The sequence below is a fragment of the Aythya ferina genome (assembly GCF_964211825.1).
Source record: "Aythya ferina genome assembly, chromosome: 1".
In the NCBI taxonomy this organism is placed as follows: domain Eukaryota; kingdom Metazoa; phylum Chordata; class Aves; order Anseriformes; family Anatidae; genus Aythya; species Aythya ferina.
This window is the reverse complement of record NC_140296.1, coordinates 125,111,870-125,136,533: the sequence shown is the minus strand read 5'-3', so window position 1 is coordinate 125,136,533 and position 24,664 is coordinate 125,111,870. Positions and strand designations below refer to the sequence as shown.

At 44.5% G+C, this 24,664-nt stretch overlaps 1 protein-coding gene across 2 annotated transcripts; it reads left to right on the top strand.

The window, feature by feature from the left end:
- Nucleotides 1-12,790: 12,790 nt before the first annotated feature.
- ZYX (zyxin) lies at nt 12,791-24,446 on the top strand. 2 transcript variants are annotated; one of them, XM_084501999.1, is made up of 10 exons: nt 12,791-12,999; nt 15,841-16,104; nt 16,639-16,899; nt 19,616-19,806; nt 20,963-21,469; nt 21,821-21,962; nt 22,047-22,216; nt 22,364-22,542; nt 22,806-22,926; nt 23,338-24,446. In XM_084501999.1, exons 3-10 carry the CDS (start codon nt 16,650-16,652, stop codon nt 23,446-23,448), a joined length of 1,671 nt encoding a protein of 556 aa, XP_084358125.1. In that variant the 5' UTR covers nt 12,791-12,999; nt 15,841-16,104; nt 16,639-16,649; the 3' UTR covers nt 23,449-24,446. The 2 variants fall into 2 exon arrangements, with proteins under 2 accessions (XP_084358125.1, XP_084358124.1); XM_084501998.1 differs by lacking the exon at nt 15,841-16,104 and having other exon boundaries at nt 12,793-12,999.
- The last annotated feature ends 218 nt before the right edge of the window (nt 24,447-24,664 follow it).

Here is a 24,664-nt window from a genome sequence, read left to right as displayed (position 1 = left end):
ACTGTAGATTTTAACTCTTGAAAAGGAAGGGCTTTTCTGCAATATGGTTATGCAAATCTTAATAAAAACATACAAAAATGCACAAAGGTTTAAAACTGAGTCAGAACAAAGAAAGTAATTCTTATTTTAAAAGCTAGTGTTTCTGTCCTCACTGCCAAATTGTTATGTCTGGACTAATGATGGTATAATGCAAAATATCAATTTAAACTGTTCACTAATGATGATAGAATGGCCCTCATCTTTAAAAAATAAACAAACTCCAGAAAGTAGTTTCTGCCATTTAACTCTGCCGTATAACACTGAGCACACATCTGCTGTGAGTAGGCTCTGGCACATCAACATTGACTCAAACTGGTTTTGGAATCAAGTCAGGCCTGTGGCTGTTTCTGTGGATTCTGAACAAATCTTCCTTCTCTGCTATGCTGTACTCCATAAGAGATCTTATGGGATCCAGAATGTTTGCCTCTGTGCTGATTTGGAAGTGACCTTTCCATTCCTGTCTGTGTTTCAAGTCTTCTGAGGTCCAGTGACTCATCTGTTGATGATCTCCTTAATAATCACATTTGGACCTTTCTTCTTTCTTTGGCCTCTACTGAAATTTGAGGAACAAGATCTTGTCAGGTATAGAAGAGACTGGTGAGACCTTTAGATGATACCCTCAGGTGCTTCTGATGCTCAGGTTCTTCTGGTGCCTCAGGTGCTTCCAAACCAGAAGCCGACCAGGAAAGGAGAGCATTCTGTCCTCAACCCATTGTGATCCTAACTGACCCTTGGAAGAAATCCTTGGACTTCCTGTATTTTGTGGCACCAATGCAGTTCAAGAGAAGACTACTAGAAACACCTCAAATAATGTTTACCACCACACCTTAGAGTGTATGGAGTCGTATATATCAGTACCAGACTAAGGCAAAGGCGCTGAAGTCCATATACAGAAAAGTACAGGAAGGTCAATTGCCACCATGTGGGGCAACGTTATGTCTAGAAACTAGCCAATAACCCTGTCACTTCTCAGACCTATCAAGGAGTGCTGCCTTAGAACAATGTGACTTCCTCAGCACTGCTGACCAGTGCTGAGGAGGGCTTTCTTTAACACTGCTGTGTCTTTATGCTGGCAGACAGTAATGTGTTTTTTTTTCTTAAACCTGGTTAAGTCTGTGGCTGGCCAGTAACTGCAATTGGGTACTGCTGCCATGAATCAATAGTGTTTTCAATGCCTGCAAGTACTTGCTGGTGGTTGTTTGTCCTTATTCAGCATCTTTAATCTTCAGCCAATCCTGTCCTGTCTGTGTTTTTAGATAGAAAAGCAGTTTTAAATGGAAACAAGACACATATTGATTCAATATATATATTTTTACTCACAGAGTAATACTGTGATCAGCCACCATGATGTTTCAAAAAGCTTCCCAGTTCTCAAATTTCTGTATGTAGTAGGCCTATTCTCATCTAATCAGGCCATGAAGCATAACATGCAGCTAATGCAAAAGCTTGTCTTCTGAATTTTGAGGGACATTAGCTTTTCTCTGTTCCCACAGAATGTTGTTCTTTCTATCTCCTCAAATTTTTATTTATTTTTATTTTTTTATTTATTTTTTTTAATGTGCAGTATGTAAGAGAATATTTATCATACTTTCATATTTACTACTGCTTTTTCAGTTTACTGTCAGCTAGAATAAAGAGTTGAAACAATAGTAGATGAGATGAGTTATGGTCTCATGGTCCCTCAGATAAATTATTGCTATGTTTAGGAAAGTGGAATACCAGACACTGCGCAACAACTATATAACTTGAATTCTTTGCTTGGCAGTGTAGGCATTTGGTGAAGAGCAATTTTTGAGTCAATAGCATACACAAATGGACTCTACCAAACTACCAGTAAAAGAACAAAGCAACATACTGTAGGCCTTTCAGCAGCATATGCTGAGTCTGAGGGAATCATTTCAGCCTCAGAACCAAGCCAGGAGCCTGAAAATATGGAACATGAAAGAGTCAAAAAGATTCAACAGTTTAGTGTCCCTTTAATCTTGACCACAATCTAAACTCACAAATTTAAATTTAGCTTTTGGCACCTGAGCTCAGATATTTGTCTCCAGTGATACTAAGTCTCAAGAGTCAGATGGAATGAAAATCATAAACCAGACCAGAACTTTGTCCATGTTCTTCAAAACATTTTCCATCTCAGTACTAATCAAGGTCCCGTACCTTCTCTGTCCTGTTCCTCAAGTAGATTCATTTGCAGTATGTAGTGTCACTGCAATTAAATGCCTCCTTTTTTTAACTCAGGAGGGAATGGATACTGTATTTCACTTATACATTCAAAATCGCAGCTATTTGACTGCACTGGAGCAATGCAGACTGTATCGCTGTGTTCAGCTTTCCAAAGCAAGCAGACAACTAAGAGGGCTCCTTCCCTTTCAAGGCATTACATTTGAAGATGCTGTGGTTATGTTACCATACACTGCCTGCCATTATTTGGATACCATATGTGGCTCTTGCACTGTTTTAAATTTACCATACCCTTGCACAAATCCATATCTTTGTTGTATTACTTCAAAAACCTGTTTTCAATACAAACATATTATTTTCTTTTATCAAATCTCATTTTCGTTTTATATTATTAAAAGAGAGTCTTGATGACCATCTTGGGAGGACACAGCTTTGGTGACTAAGAACATAAAAGACAAACAAACAAGAAGCAAAAGGATTATTGCTGGTATGACCCAGCATTTTATTTATTGTTTATTTATTTTTATGAGGTTGAACACCATGTACCAAAGTGGCAGGAAGAAATCCCATGTTTTCCTGGTTGGAAGGCCTAGGAAAAACAATCCCAATCTGGAGAAATAAATTTTTAAATATCACATTTGCTTCTTTTGGCGGCAGTAAGTCCAATAATGTCTCTGAAACCATCAGTTACTCTGCAGAAAGTGATTCAATATTGCTTTCAGGGTTAGGAACCTGACCCACCCTATTTTCATTAGCAGACAGGAGATTCTGCTGGCTCAATTTCACAAGCATCTTTCACTACCTGCTTGTCCCAACTATTAGCCAGCACTGTTGAAGACATGACCTGGGACACAAGAATCCCAGTGAAAGAGTTTATTTCGATACGAAGCCTGAACACAAATGATCTCCGTGTAGATTTCAACTGACCAAACACATACTTAAAGCTGTTTACATGTGTCATGGTTTTGGCAGAGATAGAGTAAATTTTCTACATAGAGGCTTGTATGATGCTATGTTTTGGATTGTCATTGAAAATCAGTGTGATAACACACCTATGCTTTCAGTTGTTGCAGAGCAATACTTACACAGAGTCAAGGACTTTTCCACTTCTTGTGCTGCCCTGTCAATGAAGAGGCTGGGAAGCACAAGAATTTGGGAGGGATCACAGCTAGATCTAGACTGACCAAGGACATAGTCCATACCACATGGTGTCATGCTTAGCAGTAAAAGCTGGGGTAAAGAAGGAGGGAAGGAGAAACTTTTGTAGTGATGGCATTTGTGTTCCTAAGAAATTGTACACATGATGAGCCCTGCTTTCCTCGAAACGGATGAACATCAGCCTGCCTATGGAAAGTAGCAAATTAATTCCTTGTTTTGCTTTGTTTGGGCACACAGCTTTTGATTTACCTAGTAAACTCTCTTTACCTCATCTTAGGAGTCTTCACACCTTTACCCTTGCAATTCTCTCCCCCATCCACCTGGGGAGAGAGAAAGTGGCTGTGTGGTGCTCAGCTGCATGCTGGGGTTAAACTACCACAATATGGAAACTGAAGTGTTTTGGTTAAGGATAAAGGTTGCAAGTAACTTGTTTTATGAGCCATGGAAGTAAAGAGTCAGGAGCTTTGCAAAGTACCTAGAACATAGTCATCATCTTCACCTTCAACAAGGCAAATCGAGAATGCCTTGGTTGAAACAATTGTGTCTCCAGAAACGTACATCCACCACTGAGTTCACTAGTGCTGTCCCTTAAGCCCTTGTCCAACACATTTACCACTAACTAGTGAGAGACAGGGATGGTTCATAGTTAATAGAGCTAACTGTGTAAAATGGTGGTAGTCAACTGATCCAGAAATTGGGCTGTGCCTCTGTCATCCCAGCATACCTTTGGAGAACTGGACATGCAAATTGTCGATGACTTGGTAATACAAGATAAAAGACTTTTTAGGACCTTTTTGGCATTTTGAACAATAGCTGTGGCTACTGATCTCTCAATATCACTTCACGTAACTACAAAGCGCTGTCAGTGGTGGCCTGTTACTACTGCTGTCCTATTCCCCCAGTCATTGGCTCTCATACAGTGCTTCACCACTTTGTTGGATACAAAATGTACTTAGCACACCTCTTCAGTAACACCTGTCACACCTTTATATTTTTAACCTATTGAAAGTTATATTGGGCTTGAAAGTCAGCTCTTTCCCAGTAAATTGTCACTTGCCACGCGTTCCCAGCTGCTACTGAGAGGACTGGCTCCACTGCAAGGTCCTGCTAATTATCCTGACTACCCCAGGAAACAGTCAAGGATTTTTGTCTGGTTTGTAATCATCCTCTTATTCATACTGGCAATAAAATAACTAGCAAACATGCTAGTAGCCACATGTACTAAAGCTGGGACCTGCAGAAAACTTACATAGCTCCATATTTTTTGCTTTGGGAAAGCAAGGTCTTGAGGGGCAGCACCACATAAAAGCTGTGCTCAAATTAGGTTTTACTGTGCAGTTTGTAGATAGCATTTGGCCTATTATTGTCTGCAAGCAGACTGTTGGACCATATGCCTACATTGTCTATTTTGTTTGTTTATCACTTTGATCCAGAGCCCTGGTTTCTTAATCACTGTAGATCATTGTGTATGTATTAGTTTTTGCCAGGACTCCAATCTGGATTGAAACAATTATTTAGTTTTGTGAGACACAAAAGAGAGAGTAGTTTGCTTCTAGATCCACACCCTAAAGGTAATACAGGTGTGGATTACACCAAGCTTCATTTTTCCTACCAGAACAATCTTCTTATTTCCCTAATGTACTCACAAGCCTGATATACTTTCTTGCCATGCCCTGGCACATTCATGACTCATATTTGTAGTCATGCTACAAAAAGACAAATTTATCAGTCTCCAAAGGCCAACCCTGCTGATTTGGCTTCTCAATTCTTATGCTTGAAAATAATGGCACTGGTGTAGAAACAGAAACTGGAGTGAGCAGGATCCTTTCCCAGTATAATATGACTGAGATTGTAGACCAGCATCGCTGTCCCTGCAGCACTGAGCAGCATCATATACTTCTCTGGGAAGTCACCACAGAAATTCTCCTATCATATGACTTAGGAGGCTCAGTGTGACCCAGGAGAGCTGAGGACCTGTTTTAGCCTTTTAGCTTTGTCACAGAGAAGGAGATCAGATGAGGTGAAGGAACTCTTCCCTCCATGCCACAGATGTAGGGGAGGAACTCTCTTCCAAGGACATGATACCCTCCCCACACACACATATAGATTCTTAAATCTTTCTTGAAGTTTTTTGTCAAGGGTGCAACAAGGTGTGGACCCAACAATGTTGAGTATACAAATCTATTTGATCACACTCATTTTCAAGAAGTAATATGGCTTTTTTATGCCATACTTACAAGGCAACATTATGTAACAAAGAAGAAAGGAAGCTTCTACTATTAGAGTACAGCATTCAGTACGGAAAGAGGCTTATACCACACACAGGAAGAGTTGATTCCTTAATTAGCAGACTGACACATCTGAGTCTTTGACAGTCAGTTCTGACAAGCACTATTTGCACAGAGTAACCAAACACGTCAGAGTTTTTCTTGCTGGTGGCAAAGGGTGGGGCATAAGGTTGTGGAAATGGCAAGGGTATTGTTGCTTTCCAAGCAGGAAAGGTTCTGGCAGACATCCATATACAACCACATACATGGACACGCCCCAGTCACTCATCCGTGTTTCAGCTGCATTCCACTGTCTTCTCTAGACCTTAGGTAACTGGATGAGATTTTCCAGAGTCACAGAACAGCTCATATTCCACCAGGACAGCCTGTTTGCTTCTAAGGCACCAAGCTCTGCATTAATGAGACAGTGTGGGAGAGCAGTGTGTGGAAGCAAGCCAGCAAGCAAGCCCCAGGAGCCATGGAGTTGCTGGAGCCATGGAGGTCTGCTGCCCTGCCAGGTATCATAGAATATAGAGTATCCCAAGTTGGAAGGGAACCCCAAGGATTGTTGAGTCCAAATCCTGGGTCCCCAGAGGACCACTCAGAAAATCAGACTACGTATCTGAGAGCATTGTCCAAATGCTTCTTGACTCTGTCAGGCTTGGTGCTGTGACGACTTCCCTGGGGAGCCTATTCCAGTGCCCTACCACCTCTCAGTGAAGAACCTTATCCTCATATCCAGCCTGAACCTCCCCTGTTGTAGCTCCAAGCTGTTTCCTTGGGTCCTATTGCTGTCACCAGAGAGAAGATCAGTGCCTACCCCTCCACTCTCCCTGTTGAGGAAGCTGTAGATCGTGATGAGGCCTCCCATCACTCTTCTCTTCTCCAGGCTGAACAAACCAAGTGACTTCAGCCACTGCTTATACATCTTGCCCTCCAGACCCTTCACCATCTTCATAGCCCTCCTTTGGACACTCGCAAATAGTTTTATATCTTTTTTATACTGTGGCACCCAAACCTGCACACAGTACTCAAGGTGAGGCTGCAGCAGTGCAGAGTACAGTTGGACAGTCACTTCCCTTGACTGGCTAGCAATGCTGTGCTCGATGCTGTGCTTGATGCACCCCAGGGTACGTCAGCCTTCCTGGCTGCCACAGCACACTGCTGGCTCATATTCAGCTTGCTGTCAACCAAAACCCCCAGATCACATTCTGCAGGGATGCTCTCCAGCATCTCATCCCCCAGTCTGTACATACAGCCAGGGTTGTCCCTTCCCAGATGCAGAATCCAACACTTGCTCCTGCTAAACTTCATGCAGTTGGTGATCGCCCAGCTCTCTAGCTTTTCTAGATTTTTCTGCAAGGCCTCATGACTCCCGATGGAGTAAACAGCTCCACTCAATTTGGATATTTCCATGAACTTGCTCAAAACACCTTCAAGTCTTACATCCAAATTCTTTATGAAAACATCGAAGAGGACTGGTCTTAAAATGGAGTCCTGCGGAACCTCACTAGTTACTGGTCATCATCCCAATGTAACCCCATTTACAAGAACACTTTGGGCCCAATCTGTCAGCCAATTGTTCACCCACCTTATTATGCTTTTATCTAACTGTATTCTGGTCATTTTGTCCAGAAGGATACTGAGAGAGACAGTATCACAAGCTTTGCTGAAATCCAGAAGGATCACATCACCTGGCTTCCTTTGGTCAACTAGATGGGTTATCTTGTTGTAGTAGGAAATTAAGTTTGTTAAACATGATCATACCCTTGCAACCCCATGTTCACTGTTACCAATGATTGCATTGTCCTTCAGGTGTTTTTCAAAAACTCACAGAATAATATTCTCCATAATTTTACCAGGCACTGAAGTGAGACTGACAGGCCTGTAATTGCCAGGATATTATTTCCTGCCCGTCTTGAAAACTGGGACCATATTTGCCAGCTTCCAGTCAACTGGGACCTCTCCAGATTCCCTAGACTGTTGAAAAATCATTGAGAGAGGTCTCACTGTGACATCAGTCAGCTCTCTGAGTACCCTGGGATGAATCCCATCAGGCTCCATAGACTTATAGGTGGAGCAGCAAATCCTGCACAAGTTTGGGGCTAACTGGGAAGTTATTCCCGCAGTCACAGTCCTCCAACTCAGGGCAGCTGGGGTTCCAGAGCCCATCACTGTCATTGAAGATAGAGGCAAAAATGCATTAATCTCTGTTTTGTCTATGTCCCTGCCTGTTAGATGACTGTGCTCATCAAGTATCAGACCAGTGTTTGCTCTGGTCCACCTTTTCCTGTTAACATACTTTAAAAAGTCTTTTTATTGTCCCCCACACTGCTGGCCAGCTTCTACTCTAATTGAGCCTTGGCCATAGGAATTCTCTCCCTACAAAGGCGAGCAGTGTCCCTGTAGTCCTCCCATGTCTCCCTACCTTGCTTCCAGTGACCACACACTTTCATTTTCAGCCTAAGCCCTTGAATAAGATCCCTGCTCAGCCAGGCCAGCCTTCTGACCCTCCTGCCTGACTTCCGACATTTTGGAACTGCCCGTTTCCTATGCTCTTAGGAGGTGGTGCCCTCCAGCACTGCTAGACCCCAAAAGCAGTTTCCCAGGGGACCTTACTGGCTAGTTCCCTGAGCAATCTGAAGTCTGCTCTCCCTCAATTCAGGGTTGAAGTTTTAGTGGCATTTTTCCTCCTATCAACAAAGATTTTAAACACAACTACCTCATGGCCCCTATGGCCAAGGCAGCCACCTGTAGCCTCACAAGAAGGGGAGAGAGGCTGCAGTTCAACAGGAAGGCTTAGGGTCAGGAGACAAGGAAACAGAAGTGAGGCTGATAGCTTATTTGGGAGCTGAATCTCATTATCACAACTCTGTCCAGGAAAGATCTGCAAGCTCTGCTGGAAATGGAAATTCTCCCCAGTACAGACTCCACCCCAGACACCTGCTCCCCTGTCTGCCTGATCACTCAAGCAGCTTGTGACACACCTTTCTTAATGGTTAGAATGTCCTTTTGAAGTATGTACATATATGTGTGTATCATGCAATGCTTTTATAGTGAAAAAATTGCCATGTCCAGGCAACTTTTAAATATCTTCAAGGCAGGAGATTCCACAGCCTCTCTCTGGAACCCATGCCAGTGCTCCATCACCTACACAGTACAGAAGTGCTTCCTGATGTTTAGACAGAACCTCCTGTGTTCCTGTTTGTGTCTTTTGCCTCTTGTCCTGGCACTGGGCACCACTGAAAATAGCCTGGCTATGTCTTTATTGCTTCCTCCTCTCAGACACTCAGCTTTGAAGAGAAACAGCAGAGACACACTAACTATCTGTCCTGGGTAGTTTGTTGTTTAGGGACTTCTCCGGAAGAATTCATGACCTTTGCAAATAACATTCCTGACTGCATGCCAGTTTCACAGATGCAGGAGGATGACTGGACTCATACGGTCTGGAGGCTCTGCAGCAGAACCTCTCTGAATTTGACCCTTTGGCACCCAGCTGCCAACATGCATCCCACAATGAGAATGAGATGTTCCAACTTGAAACTACCTTTTGGAGAGTGAGACCTGGCCAATGCCTGTTCCCTTTCCTGCAGATAGAGGCAGGCTCCACCAGGACAATTACACCTATGTGGTGGTAGCAGTTTGCCCAACCCGATGCCACAGCAGATGTCAGCCGATGTCAGATGTACCTTTTAAGTGGGGGATTATCACACACTGTGCATGAGGGAGCGAGTTGGGAACACACTAGGGGGGGCCTGTGCTATGAGAGCTCTTACTAGGCTATATTATGTGCACTAGTTTGTATGCATGTGGCCTGTCCTGGACAGTGTGGGCCTGACTTCATCTGTACCTCTTGGCTTGGGGAGAAAATTGGACCCATTACACATTTTCAATTTTTCAGTGTCCAGACACAGCATTTAAATAAGATAACGTAGCACAGGCTAAGCTGATGAGTACTAGATTAGAAAAAATAAATAAAATGTGTTTAGACTAAACAGAAGTTATATGATTAAAGAAGTATCAGAGATGCAACACAGATATGAGTCAGGATTTTTCATTGGTTAGAAAAACATGGACTTTTAAGTAGCACTACTAATTGTTGGCTAATTCATGCTGAGATAAAATAAAACGGCAGTACTGGATCTTTAAATATGCATGAAAATAATACAGCTTCAGATATTTAATACTATTATCATAGTTAATACATCCTGTCCAGCATCCAGATTGCTTTCCTCTGACCTTTAAGCTGCTGTTAATACTAAGATATGCAGCTACCTGGAACCCTCTTGAATCTTGGTAAGATTTTTTGCCAAGAGAGTTTAATTCTCTAATAGTGTTCTTGAAAATAATCCTTCTTTTTGCATTCAGGAACTTATTTTTTATTCTCTTACATTGTTTTCATTTTATAGCCACCTAATCACTGACAGCATACTCATTTTTCAGTGCAGTATATGAATTTGCCACATCAGTTCTGTATTGCATTAATCTTTACTTACTCACTGCATTGCACAACTAAATTGCCAGTAAGGATTCTTTGTGTCTGTTTCCATGAAAACTTAGTCTCTCTGAGGTAGGTTTCTTGAACTCTGAGTATTTCTAAGCTTTGGTTTGACAGCCAACACTGGGCCTTGCTTCTTGTCACTGATCTCAAAGAAGCATCCTGCCAGAACTGCATACTCTAAATCCCTCCAACAGCTGCTTTGTAGTCAGCTGTCATTTCACCCTACATCTACAGAGCAGACTAGCTTTCACACCACAATATATTCCAAAACACCAGATTGCATTTTTCATGGCACAGGACAGCCAAAGGACATGCAGAGGACTGATGCTAATTCCAAAAATGAGAAAGTCAAACATATCCTCTGGCACAGCAAGCTGAGTATACCTGCTGATCCATGTCTATACCCAGGCAGCTAAACTCCTGTTCAGGACTAATATTTTGCTTCAGGTAATGAGATTTACTGCAGCTGTGTACATCTCAAGGCACTAATTTGAATATGCAGCAGAAAAAATGTCTACTCTTCCAAGCAAAGAATTGCATGAAGGAATGTTATTAGCATAAGAAGATTTATTTATTTAATTATTTATTTTTGGAGAAAGCTTCATTTCTGATTACAGAAGCACAAACTTTAAATCAGCTATATGGCAAGCATGAAATCAGATTGAAGTTTCTCTCTATGTATTCTGATGTACTCAGATTTGAGAATTCTGTCTTTCACATCTCCAACCTGCTAAACACTTCTCTGTTTCAGATCTGTTTCCTCATAGTGAGGAGTTAACACAACATGAATAAGCCATCTTGCTTTTCTTTTTCTTATTCCCATTTCGCTTTATCTGCCTACATGAGCTTTTAACATCACCGCATTGGTGAGACAATCAAACACAAGCATCTGGATTTATGGGGATGTAACCAGAAACGATGACAGGGTAGAATTTTTTCATATTCCCTCAGCACTTTTTTAATCTCAGTCTGAGACATTCTTTGTTTTCTTTGGAGTTGGGGCTAGCCCAGGGAACAGTGGTAGAGTTCTCTGAGGTCAGGCTGCTTGTTAGGTGTACTGTGATGTTCCAGAATTTGGTTACCAATTCCACAACAAAATCTTTTTAGTTCTGCACTGACATCTTTCCCTGAACAAAAGGGGAAATGATTGTCTGCAATAAAAAAGTAACAGTCTTAGAAGATCCAGCACAGCACAGAGAAACCTTCCTCAAACTACACAATTACTTCATGTATTAACCATGGTAGGTTACAGGGCTGATGACATGCCTACTGAAGTAGCATTCTAACAGTATTTTGCACCCATGTAAGAATTATATATCCCTAAGCTTTTAACAGTCATAAGTCAATAGTGAACAGTTGCAGCTATGGAAACAGTGAGATGCTCAGTGCTATACATTGCTATAGGTGATTTTTAAATGGTGTGTAAAAATGAAAAAGCTCACAGAGTGCCAATTTTTTTCCAAAAGTATCAGCTAGTTGAATAAAATATGTTACCTCTTTGTGCAAACCCTGCTTATAAAATTAAAGATTTGTTTACACTGGATTTCTTAAGCCGTGTCGAATCTCTTTGTACAGTTCTCTAATGTGAGCATATTGTAGTAATGCACAGGCAGAGTACAGCTGGTGTGGCTTGTGGCTTATTCAGCCACCTGTGAGTGAATTACCCATGCTGGAAGGTATCTTTATTAGTAGGTCACTTAGGAACAGACAAACTTCAGATCTTCTGAGCATTACAAAATACTGTAATTCTCCAAGGAATTTGCAACAGTACAGGAATTAACCCCAGTATTAAGGCTGAATTCCAAAGACAAATTATAATGACTGAAAAGAAAAAAAAAAAAAAGGAAAAAAAAAAAAAAAAAAAGGAATGCTGTCTTCATTACTATCCTTCTTTCCCAATGGGCTTTGAAGTGAGGAGAATTAAAAAAGATTTGGGCATGCTTTGCTGCGCCAAGCCAGGCTCTCCCAAGTATCAAGCAGGACTGAACTCCCCAGCCAGCACTGTGATAAAAATAAAGCCAATGGCAATAAAGCACAGGCAATCCAACAAAGCAATTCAACTGGCTAGTCTTTGATATAAAAGTTTAGTATTTGCCTTGCAGGCTTGCAGGCAGTACAAGAAGAACGAGTCCCTTTTCTGTACCGTACAGTCACCCGATATCTTGCTTTAATCTCTAGAAGACAAGGAGAGTGCGAGTCAGATGCTCGAGCAGCTGGGTCAGAAGAGCCCAGCGGGGACCTTGCCTCACCAGAGCTGCTGGATTTCTTCCTAACCCCCAGCCCAGCGACTGGAAGCGAGGTCACGGGCAGGGGCAGCTCCGGAGCTGAGCGGGCCTTTGTCAGGCTGGAGGGAAGCGAGCAGGGGCCGCGGGGTGGGCGCCCGAGAGGGCGGAAGGGGAGCGGAGCGGAAAGGGGCACCCGAGCGAGCATTTCTTCTTCGTCATCGCCGACAAAGCAAGCACATAAAGCCCCTTCTCCGTGCACACAAGATGTCAGTGCGGGGCTCCCGCCGCTGCCGAGCAAACCCGCCCCCGTCTCGGTGCGCTCACTCCCCCGTTACCTCATTGCTACATTCCCTAGCGAGTGAGCTCAGCTGTTCGCACAGCCTCTCTCCTTTTATGGTCAAACAACTTTGCCTGGGCGAGGCCTTTTTCGCGAGTTGGTAGGAAGTGTTTGGGCTCAGCAGCTCCCCCACCTTTCATTTCTGCTGCCTTTCGTGCCGGGCGGGCCAAGGAGCCGGTCACGGAGCTGCCGGACCCGGGCTCCTCCAGCAGCGCCCAGCTGCGCACCCTCGGTCCCCGGGGACTCCTCGCCCTGGGCCGGAATTTCCCCTTCCCGCTTCCCCCAGAGGTGAGTCTCATCTCTCGGCTTAATGGGAAGCTTTTGCCAGCAGCTCTGCGCTCAGGAGGAGTGAACCGGCGTCGAGGAAGCGTGTGTGCGACGTGCGTGTCTGGGGGATGCTGGTTTCCTGGCACTCCCCGGGGGTTTCGTGGGTGTCTGGGGGATGCTGATTTCCCCCACTCCCTCTTGGACTGGGAGAGTTGCTTGCCTTGTGGGAATTCTCGTGGTGTCTTTAGGACTGATTGGCTCCTTTAGGTCTTGGTCCCCCCCTTTTTTTCTTTTCCCTTTTTTTTTTTTTTTTTTTTTTTTGCGGGGGGAGGGTGCCTCCTCTGCATAGTTCAATTTTAAGAGGTTTGTGTGTGTGCGAATCTGGTGAGTTTTCTTCCCTCCTGGTGAAATGGAGTCAGCTGAACACTCCATTTAACTATACTCCTGTATAACTCTAGCAGTGGGGAAGGGAGAGGGGGGTGTAGCCTGGTTTCAGTCGGGACAAGCCCTCTTTTGTGTGCATATGGAAGAGTGAGACACCTATGGAGTCTTTTTCCAGATGTGTTTAAGAGACGAATCTGGGACTCTTGGCGCATTAAATTTGTTTAATATATGAGCTTCTGTCTCTCAGGGAGTGCCCTGAGAAAGTGAAGATGCAAGTGATTGCAAATTCATAACTTCCTAACGTTTTAAATATGTTTGCATAGCTTTAGGGATTTTTTTTTTTCCCTCTGCACAGGGAGGAGACAAGCCCAGCATATGTGGAAAAAGCTTGTAGCTCTGAATACTCCCCTCCCCCATCCTGGTTTTCTTCAGGCTCTACCTTGCAGCTTGCATAGCTGATAGGACTTTGCTCACATCGAACATTTGTAGTTCAGGGACAGGCTGGGAGAACTCTCTGGAATTAGCCTGTAGAGAAAGTGAAAATAAAAACAACTCCTAAATTTGTTTAATCTGTTCAGATTCTTTTTTTTTTTTTTTTTTTTCCTTCTATAGTTCTCTTTCTGACTCCTTCTTCAGTTGGAAGGAAGTTGGCAAACAGGGGAAGTACAGTGTGTCAGACCACAATGCTGGAATAGCTTTTACTGGGCCTCCTGTGTGGCTCAAGCCAAGCTGCTTTCTATCAGCATAGGTGGTAAATGACATTCTGCTTTCTTCCTCCGTGTGTTCCTTTTTTTTCCACTAACTCAAGAAAGGAGCTGAGCTTTAGAAAGTTCAGTCTTGGGGCCAAAGAACTGGAAGCTGTCTGGGCATGTAACAGGTGGCAGACCCACCATGCAACCCTCTGGAAAGAGACCCTGCTGCTGAGTGAGGTGTTGCTTGGTCCTACACTTTGCTCTCTGCTAGAGAGAAACCACGTATTAGGCAACCAAGTATCCTCACTGCATCCTTTGGGGACATCTTTCTTCACAGTTCCACTTGAGTCATCTAACTGCTGTTAATAGGCAGAAAATCTCTCCCCTCAGGGAACGTAGGAGGAGGAGAAGGATCTAAGATTAGGTCTGCTGGTCTGACACTCCCTCTTCCAATAGCTTTTGCAAACAGTGCCAGAGGACTCACATAAGCTTCATGTTCCTGGTAAGGTCTAGATGATATTAACAGCAGTGCAGGGCTGGGCAGTGGACTGAGCAAGGACAGCCTTTCTCAGTCTGATCTGTGCGGGGGTGGACAGATAAATTGAAGTGAGGATGAGCAGGGGCAGCTGTTGGATGTAGTCAGCCCTGAGCACAAGGGGCCTTAAGTGTGACATAGCGTACTGGGAAATGGGCTGCTTTGGGTTCAGGGAGACAGCAGCTGCTGGTAGTGAAGCCAGCACATTTTATGAAGCAATCAGTGTCCCAAGACAATCTCTGTGTTGGCTAACCCCAGTATGGATCATGATTAGAAATGACTGCGACTGTGGTGTTCTGCACATAAGACAACCAATTCTGGTAGAATGATACTGGGTGGTCCATTATGCCATAGCGAAACAGTGGAGCACAAGACATCTAAGTGCCTTCATCTGTGAAAGTCTCTAAAGAAAGGCAAGAAGTCTTTTTAAGAGATTTGATAGCCCTAGCTGCAGGCTGGATGGAGTTGACTCCCAGCAATCAGACGGATCAAGAACAGACTTTATTACTCTTCTTTCTTGGCCCTTTCCCATGCAGGATCATATGGTGCATGCTTAGCTCAGTTCTTTGCTGCTCACTGTTGCTGCCTCTTGCTTCTAAAGAGCCTAGAACAATTTGTCAAGGTGTGTGCAACTTGTCAGCCCCAAACATAGGGGGAAAAATGTGCAGCAACACAGACTTGACATTTTTCTGTGTTGTCACACACTAGTGGCCTGGAAATACTGTTACAGGTAACTATATCTCGCCATACTGAACTGAACTGTGGGAGCACTTAGGACTGAGCATGCAGGTAGGTCTTACCAGCAGCCATGGGTGAATTTAAGGGTAGGCAGATGTTCATGGCACCAAGGCCATCCAAGCAGCTGTTGCTGTGAGCTGTGTGAGAGAGGCAGGCAGCGTGGAGGGGCACTGAATTGGACATGCCGATTTGACACGCTTGGTACAGAGCCTCTGTGCTGGCAGAAGAACTGTTGGGCTGGGGTGTTAGGAAGAGGACTATAGGCATGCCAGGGGTTACAACAAAGTAACTGACTTCGTGGAGATTTCTGGCAAAAATGAGATTTCTGGCCTGCGTTGCAGGCCTGAGGGAATCCTAAAAATTTGCCTCTCATCCTGAAACCTGGGGTCCTGGTGCCTGGCAGGGCTACAGCGGCAGTGCTTGCTCTTCTGCTGTGGTGCTTACAGTGCAGACTTTTATATCAACCCATTTGGATTGCAAAAAGGGATTGACTTAAAGGTGCTGTGTGTGCAGGAGAAGCTGAAGGGGATGGCTCCTGAAAGGCTGGCGATGCCTCTTGGAAGTGCTTCCTGGTGGAGGCGGAACAGGCGGCTGGTGCAGCCAGTGACAGGCAGAGGGAGCTCATGTCGCCGGCTCCGGTGACAGGAAGGAGAGGGAGAAGGCAGAGACGAGGTGCCAAATAGCAGGGGGTCCTCGCCAGGGGATGTGACACCGGGGACCCCCTCGCTCGACCTGTTGTTCTGGCTGACACAGCTACCTGCATGCGAGGGTCCTGAGGTAAAGTGTGTGGGGTGGAAGATTGAGGGGCATGCCGGGGCTGAGGGGGGCGTTACTGGGGATGCTACAGGCTGAGGTCAGGAGGAAACAGATGACATTATCAGGTAAGTGGGGTGAGGAAATGATAATTCTGGTCTTGGGAGAGCATGATGGGGGGGGCACCTTCCCTGGGGTGCAGGGGGCTCGCTGTGTGGGGTAGTGACACTTGTTCCGCTCACCAGCTGCTTTCCTTTCCTGAATCGTCACTGTCTCATGCAGCAGAGCTTGGTTTTCCCCATGGCTGTCAGGAACCCCTCTGTGGTCAGTGCTGTGCTGAGCTGAGATAGTGAAGTGTGCTGTCTCATTCGAGCTGTTTGTAGTTTTTGTTCCTCTTTTTTTGCTGTGCTGGTCCTGGAAAGTGCTCTGTGTTCTGCTCAGGCTCCTCTGCCAATACGTGAATTCCCGTATCCCTCCATTATGTGTTCATTTTTATTAATTTTGACTCAGGTCCAAGTCTGACTTCATACCAGTATCCTCTCTCTTCTCTCCGGACAGGGACTGAGAAGATGGCCTCGCCAGGTACCCCAGGGACCCGCATGACATCCACAGTCAGTATCAACATTTCTACTCCTTCCTTCTACAATCCACAGAAGAAGTTTGCACCTGTGGTCGCCCCTAAACCCAAGGTGAACCCCTTCAAGGCTGGGGGTGCATCAGAGCCGTCGCTGCCACAGCCTCCCGGAGCTGGCACCCAGCGTGCCCAGATAGGGAGGGTGGGGGAGATCCCATCAGCTTCCACGTCCATGCTGGCAGAAGGTAGGTGAGGGCTGGCATGGCAGATGTGAATATGTGATACTGAATTCTCAGTGTGAGGTCTGTAATTGGGCTAAACATAGGGAATAGGCTAAAAAAACACTACCAATGAATGATACTCTTGCTGTAGGCAATTGCAGGTTTCAGAATGAGACAAAAGGATTGTAAAGTAATCTCAAAGTGTGAGGCATCTCAATTAAAAAGGAGTCAGAAGTCAATTTTGTGTTGCACTGATATTTTAATCAAGCTGCAGGAACACACTGGATTTTTTGTGGTATTCCCTGTGTGCATAATTGTGTAATTGCAGTGATATTCTGGCAAGCATGTCTGAGAGCAAATATGTTGCAAGAAAGTTGACCCTGGTGGTGATGAATCATGCTGTTCTTTCTTACTGGTTCATCTCAGCCCAAGTTGTCTCTGATTATAGAGATCCTTCTTGTGGACTCTGCAGTTGCCATCGTTGCTGCAAGAGGTGGGGAGATAGAAATAATTGCGTGAAAAAGGGTGTAAGCTAACAAAAAACAGGAAGTGAGACTTAGTTTTTATGGCTGAGTTTTTTAATTTTTACTTGTGGCTTGGGTTGGGTGTGATTTCCTGTGTAGGGTGACTTCTTGCTTTAGTGTGTGGTTTTCTTTTTTTTTTTTTTTCTTTTTTCTTTTTTTTTTTTTTTTTCCTGTGGTGGTGTGGTTTTGTTTGGTTGGTTTTGTTCTTTTGGTGGTGGTGGTTGGTTGTTTTTGTGCCTTAAGGAACAGAAGGTTCCTGGTTGTGTACCTCCCCTAGTTGGAATTGATCAGCATGGGACCACTGGAAATGTCTGTAGGGACCTGTTGCTCATGCCTGATGATGCGTATTACCCCAATATCCTATTAACTTGCACCTCAGCCAAGACTGATATGTTCAAATAATGTTTACTTCTGTTTGTTGGTTGTTTTGTGTTTTTGTTTTTTTTTTTTTTTTTTTTTCCTTTAACTGTCTAGCATAGACTGTGTAACATAGTTATTCTAGGTTAGTGTACTAAGTTAGTGGGTAGCTGATAGGAAGTCTAGTCTTGTTCTCAGGGACAAATGATTAAGCCATTTTTTCCATTTCATGAGTCACGATGGCCTTGGTGTGTTGATGCCTCTGTCTCTTAGAATCGCACTGCATGACTTTGGTGACTTTCTGCTTTCATGCTGTTGGCTGGAATCTTGTGTCTGTCATCCAAGGTCTCATACTAGATTTTGTTTTTCTGCTATAGTTGTGTGGATTAGGAATGTGCATGTAGGATGTGTCACACTGACACAAATGTTCAAGTACAAAAGTAGACAAATTAATGTTAAAAACATTTTTCAATATATAGTACAAGTAGAGGATTGGGTGTTAGTTGGTTCACTTCTCCTCTCCCTGTAAAGCTTATTATAGAGAAACTACCTTGACAGAGATTAGCAGAAGAACCAATTGGCTTAAGCTGCCATGTCACCATCAAGTGAGGGCTACTAGGAATGCTGTACTAGCAAGGTACCTCAAGTGCAGACAGTCAAGTGAAACTCAGTTTTCACTCAGTCATGAAACAAATGCATCTGCTTTGATCCTTCTCTGATGCATATATCATTGATCATTCTCTCCCTTTCTTGTACACTTCCTAAAGAAATGCCAGTATAACATAAAACCATGGCAATTGGCTTATTTGTTTTAAATGACAGGGTGGCCCTGTTAATATGACTGTAGGAATGTTATATTTAATATTGATCATTCTATATATTCGGTATAGTAACTTTGTAGAAGACTTTTTTGTTTGAGTGAATAATTCATAAAGCAGGCTTTTAGTGAATCGTTTTGAAACATTTTGACAGCGGATCAGGGTTTCATTTCTGCAATATTCTTTATCTTTTAAATAAACCAAAAAGCAAGCATATACAAATTTGATTTCAGACTGTAGTTTCTGAGGAAAAAAAATACCAGCTCTGTATTCCTATTTTTTTTTTTGCCTTTTTTAATTTCTTTCTTTCCCATAAGCAGAACAAGAAGGCTTGGAAGAGGTGCTACATACCAGTGCAGTTTATGCATTCCACTGGCTAATAAGATTTCAGCTTTCATTTTCTGAAACAGGCAGTATCACGTCCCTTATGTTACAAAGGAGAAGCCCTATTAAAGTCGGTGAAACACAGTTGCATATAAAGATTAGACAACTTGATAACTACTGTTAAAAGTCATACGTGGAGCAGCAGGAGTCTTTGGTCTTTTGGTCTTTCATGCTACTGCTGGTTGGGACTAGCTAGGAAAAGAAGTAGGTATTCATTTTATCCAGAATAAGAAATGTAGAAGTTATGCCTGCTTGTCTTTTAATATTCTTTGCCATGTAGTTGATGAGAGAACATCTTGCACCTCTGTACAGTGAAGGGAAGAAGATTCACACTTGATTTGTGTCATAATAGAACAGAGAAAAGCGATGCCTACATACTAGAGACCAAAGAATGAGGAGGAGTGAGAAAGGACATTAAGACATGTTTCTCAGTTATACAATAACTATTTCTAGTGAGTAATTGCAGTAGCTACTAAGGAAATCTTAAGTGGTGGCAAATAGTTTGGACAAGGTGAAAGTGATCCCGTGGAGTTCAGCTGTCCTTGATGAGTACTGGGGACCACTTACTGTAACACCTTCAAGACTCCTTGTGGGGTTTGTACAGGCTAGGAGTAAGAAATGAGTGAAACCTGCTTTTATTCTTATTCTTCACTATAGATCTGCCGTTGCCACCTCCTCCCCCACCTGGAGAGGATATGAGTTTCTCCTCAAATTGTGCTTTCCCCCCACCTCCACCACCCTTTGAAGAGCCTTTTCCACCAGCCCCAGAAGAAACTTTTCCTTCTCCTCCTCCTCCTCCTCCTCCAATGTTTGATGAAGGGCCTATTGGCATGGTATCCACCCCACAGGTGAGTGAGGTCAAGGGAAGTATAATTTCTTGTGAAACTCTGAGTTGAAACAGCTTCTCAGTTCTGTCTGAAATCAGCAGCAGGAAGCCTGGAGATGTGGGAAAGCGTTTGCTTAGCACCTCAGTGTCTGCACTGTCCTTTCCTATAAGACACTGTGGAGTAGGCTGTAGAAGTTCAGCTGATATAAAGGCAAAGGATGGGACTACCCCATGCACCTGCATAGGTTAGGTCAATTGACCAGGGAACAGTTTTGCAAATGAAGGACCTTGGGATCCTGGTGGACAGAGTTAAATGTGAGCCAGCATTGCACCCTTGGGGCAATAAAGGCCAACCACATGCTGGACCATATATATTAGTGAGAGTGTAGTCATCAGGGCAAGGGCAGTGTTTTTTTCTCTCTTCAGTGCTGAGACTGCATCTTGGAGGACTGTTTCCAGTTGGGCCCACCAGTGTAGTAACCACAGAGGAATACTGAACTAGAAGCAGTCCAGTAAAGTGTCATGGCAATCACTGGGGACTGGAGCATGGCTCCTCTTCAGATGGCAGAGGAGGAGCAAGGCCAAAGGCAGGGATCTAACTGATGTCTGCAGTACTGAAAGGAGGGCTGGAGAGAAAACAGATTCATCTTACAGGGGCAAACAAGAGAAGAAGTGACAATGGGACACAAGCTGCAACAAGGGAAATTCCTGTTGGACAGAAGAAAAACCTGTTCCCCACCACTGGTGGCTTGAAACTGGCACAAGTGCCCAGAGAGTCTGGGGAATATACATCTTTGAGGATGTTCAGAAACCACCTGGTCAAAGCCCTGAGCAACCTGGTCTAGCTCGGGAGTTAACTCTGCGATTAGCAGGGTATTGGACTGCAGACTTCCAGTTATCTTTTCCCACCTAAATATTTCTGGCATTCTGATCCCTGGCATTTTCCCACTGCTGGTAGATTTTGGAAACTGTACCCTCTTTGTCCTCACCAACTTGCTATCTGTTCAGGGCAGGAGCAGATCTGTACTACAGTCTCAGGTGCCAAAATCTGGTGTTGTAGGGGATTCACTCAGTTCTTTGGCTCTGTTCCTTCTTTCCTCATGGATGATGGTATAGGTATGTTGGTCCCTTCCACCTTGTTGATGACTGCCTGTTCTCTCTGCTTCTTCACTTTACAGATGTCCACAGGATCCACAGGTTCTCTGGAGCAACCATCAGCCCCAAAGACCCATGTGGAATTCTCATCTGCACCCAGAGATCCTCCTCATTCATTTCCTTCCAAGTTCACTCCAAAGCCAAGTGGAAGCTTTTCTTCCAAACCCCCTGGAGCAGATGTGACCCCTGCTCCAGCCCCGTGGGCAGCTCCACAGCAGCACAAGGAGCCCCTAGCATCAGTCCCTCCACCCCCTCCTCTCCCTCCTGCTCAGCCTACCCCTAAATTCACTCCACCTTCTGTTGCTGGCTCTCCTAAGTTTGGATCCAAACCAGGTGCCACTGTTTCCACGGCTCCTTCAAACTCTACAAGATATCCTACCTCCCTTCAGACTCAGTTCACAGCCCCTTCACCTTCAGGTCCTTCCTCTCGGCCGCAGCCTCCCAGTTTCACCTATGCTCAGCAGCGGGAAAGGCCCCAAGTGCAGGAGAAGCCTGTTCGCACAGAACAACCTGCTGCTGTAAAAGACACGGTAAGGGACAGATCCGTGGATCCAGTGTCTCTGGGCAAGCATGGAATCACTGGGAGTGTAGTTGGAGGATGAGGAGGGAGGGTTTGTGCCAGGGTAGGGGGAAGTAGTTATTCATCTGAGAGACAACAGCCTTTAGTACCTTACTGAGAGCTGGAACTAGAAACAGTGCTGGAGGGGGGATAGGACTTCATGTAAAGGTAGAAAGAAGCAAGAATAATGGATGGCAGATTGTTCCCTAAAGAGGGATAGAGAAGAGGTGTAAAGGTGAGAGAAGCAGGTTTATTAGGGACAAGGTGGGAGGGGCTTTGTCTATAAGCATCTTTTGGGATTGACAGTTTCCTCTTCCTGCAGCATAGACCCACAGGTTCCAGCGCGGACCCGCCTAAGGGAAACTCTTCCCTGACCATGAAGGAAGTAGAAGAGCTGGAGTTGTTGACCCAGAAACTACTGAAGGATATGGAGCACCCACCCCCAGTAGAAGCCACTACTTCTGGTGCGTTCTTTTAGTGGACATCAATGGGACTGAGACTGTGGTGGGTTTTCCTCTCTCCTAATACCTTTCTCCTTCCATTGGCAGAGCTCTGTGGCTTCTGCCGGAAGCCTCTGTCACGAACCCAGCCAGCTGTAAGGGCCCTGGACAGCCTTTTCCATGTGGAGTGCTTTACCTGCTTCAAATGTGAGAAGCAGCTGCAGGGGCAGCAGTTCTACAATGTGGACGAGAAGCCCTTCTGTGAGGACTGCTATGCTGTGAGTCACTGGGATGAAAGCTGCTGGAGAGGGCTGAGCTTGCTGTGGCTAGCCTCTCTTCTTTCCCCTTCCATTTCACCTGTCTGCGGTGTAGTCCCCTGGGGATGGGGAATTGGAGTAATGTTGTCTTGTTTTCTTTGGGCTTAGGGGACCCTGGAAAAGTGCAGTGTCTGCAAACAGACCATCACAGATCGGATGCTGAAGGCCACTGGTAACTCATACCATCCCCAGTGCTTCACCTGTGTGATGTGCCACACCCCTCTCGAGGGGGCTTCTTTTATTGTGGACCAGGCCAACCAGCCTCATTGTGTGGATGACTACCACAGGTATGGAGAAAGCTCATTCATGTGGTATCTGAAAGCAGATGTTCCCTCACACCTGTGTGATTTTACTGCAGAATGGACTTGGGTTGCCCACATGATCAGTTGGACATAAAGCTAAAATTGAGTCAACAAAGTACCATGTACCAATTAAAGTCTTTTACCACTTAAATGTTTTGTGATTTGTTCCTCTGCTGCTAATACTGATACGTGGCAATGAGAAACCTGCAGTGGTCTCACGGTCGCCTCTGTACTTGTGTGTGTTACAGGAAGTATGCTCCACGCTGCTCTGTGTGTAGTGAACCTATCATGCCAGAGCCTGGGAAGGATGAGACAGTGCGTGTGGTGGCACTGGAGAAGAATTTCCACATGAAGTGTTACAAGTGTGAGGTAATCCTTGTGGCCCCACTCCTCTCATCTCATTCATGTCATCACCAACTAGGTGGCACCTTTGAACTTGCCTATCCTGACCAAACACTGAGCTTGTTTTGAATGACTTGGAAGCATTTTGAGTCAAGTTTAGACATTCACAGACAACAGGTTCATGAACAAGGACTGTGCAGGGTTGTAGCCTCTAACACAGCTCTAATATAGCAGCTGTGTATGCTGGGGGAATGTAGAGATAACAGAAGGGGCTATGGCTCTTCTTTCAAAATGGTATTTCCCATTATCACCACAGACATAGCAGTGGGCTGTGAGCCATTATCCTGATCCAAAAGGGCATTTCTTACATCCTTGTCTGCATCCACCCTACTGTTTGCTGTCACTGAGCTATCTCCCTCTTTTTCTTTCCCCATTTAGGACTGTGGGAAGCCCTTATCAATTGAGGCAGACGAGAATGGCTGTTTTCCATTGGATGGGCATGTGTTGTGTATGAAGTGTCACACTGTTCGTGCCAAAACAGCATGCTGAGGAGCTTGGAGCAGGCATACCCTGAAGACCCCTGCACTCAATACTCCTCCCTTCCCCACCATTGTCCTACCCTTCTGCCTGACAAGTCAGATTGCTACCAATGGAGACGCTGCCAGCGCGGTTCATTACTCACATACGATTCACAGCTCATAAACTTCACTGTGCACACCCACCAAAAAAGGACCTCTTCTCCTATCACCACTTCCTGGCCGTAGTGTATTCCAGGCTGGGGGCTATGACTGAGGTGAGTGCAAAATCTGTTTGCTCAGCACTGGAGGAGAAAGACCAGATCTCCACCACCATCTGGTGGAAGTAGCAAAAATGACCTGTGGCAGCAATGGGAAAGGCTGAGCATTCTGCTCCATGAAGCCAGGAACGATTATTTGACATTAGAAGGTGGAAGCCTCCATCTTAGTATGGCTTCTGTCATAGGTTTTCTCTTTCCTGTGCCATCTCTTTATGGTGGCTGGAAAAAACTAACCTACTAGCTTTTATTCTAATGGATTTTATCGGCTAACTGTCCTGTTATCCCCTTTTTCTTTTTTTTTTTTTTTTTTTTAGCCAGATTAAACTGGCAATGTTTGGAATCGTACCCTGCTCCTGAGTTTGGAGACTTCTTAATTTTTTTCTCTCTCCAAAGTTATTTTTTTCTCAGCGTGGTTTCTGGGCAGTCAGGGGGGCACCAGAGTAACAAAGCAGTCCAAAGAACACGTGTACAAATAAAGACTGTGACAAGGATGGGCAGCGTATGGTGAGGAGGTCCATCAATGTGTGAATGAGAATTCAGCAGACTGAGGAGCATCTCTCTGTTCCAAGCCGGGGTTCTTTCACTGCTGTCAGTGGAAGCTACAGTGTCATTGCAATATACTGTCTGGCTCTATGTGTTACTGCACTGAGTCTCACTTCCTGGACTAGAAAATGTTATACTAAATAAATCCTTTGAATAACTGTCTAACCACTGTTTGCATCCAATAAAATGGTGACAATTTTTCCATTAAGATGTCTGTGCTCTATTTGGTCAACTACCCACGAGAACTGATGTCTTAGGCACTACAGAATCTATAGTTGTTGTTCCACCTAGCCTCCAAAGATGTTATGAGTCTGAAAATAGCCTTTCTCTCTCCACATCTTGGTCTTCTTTTCACGTTGTTTAGTATTCTACTTCCTGTGCCTGGAGAGTAGCTCTCATTTAAAGCACTAGAAAACCACATTTCAG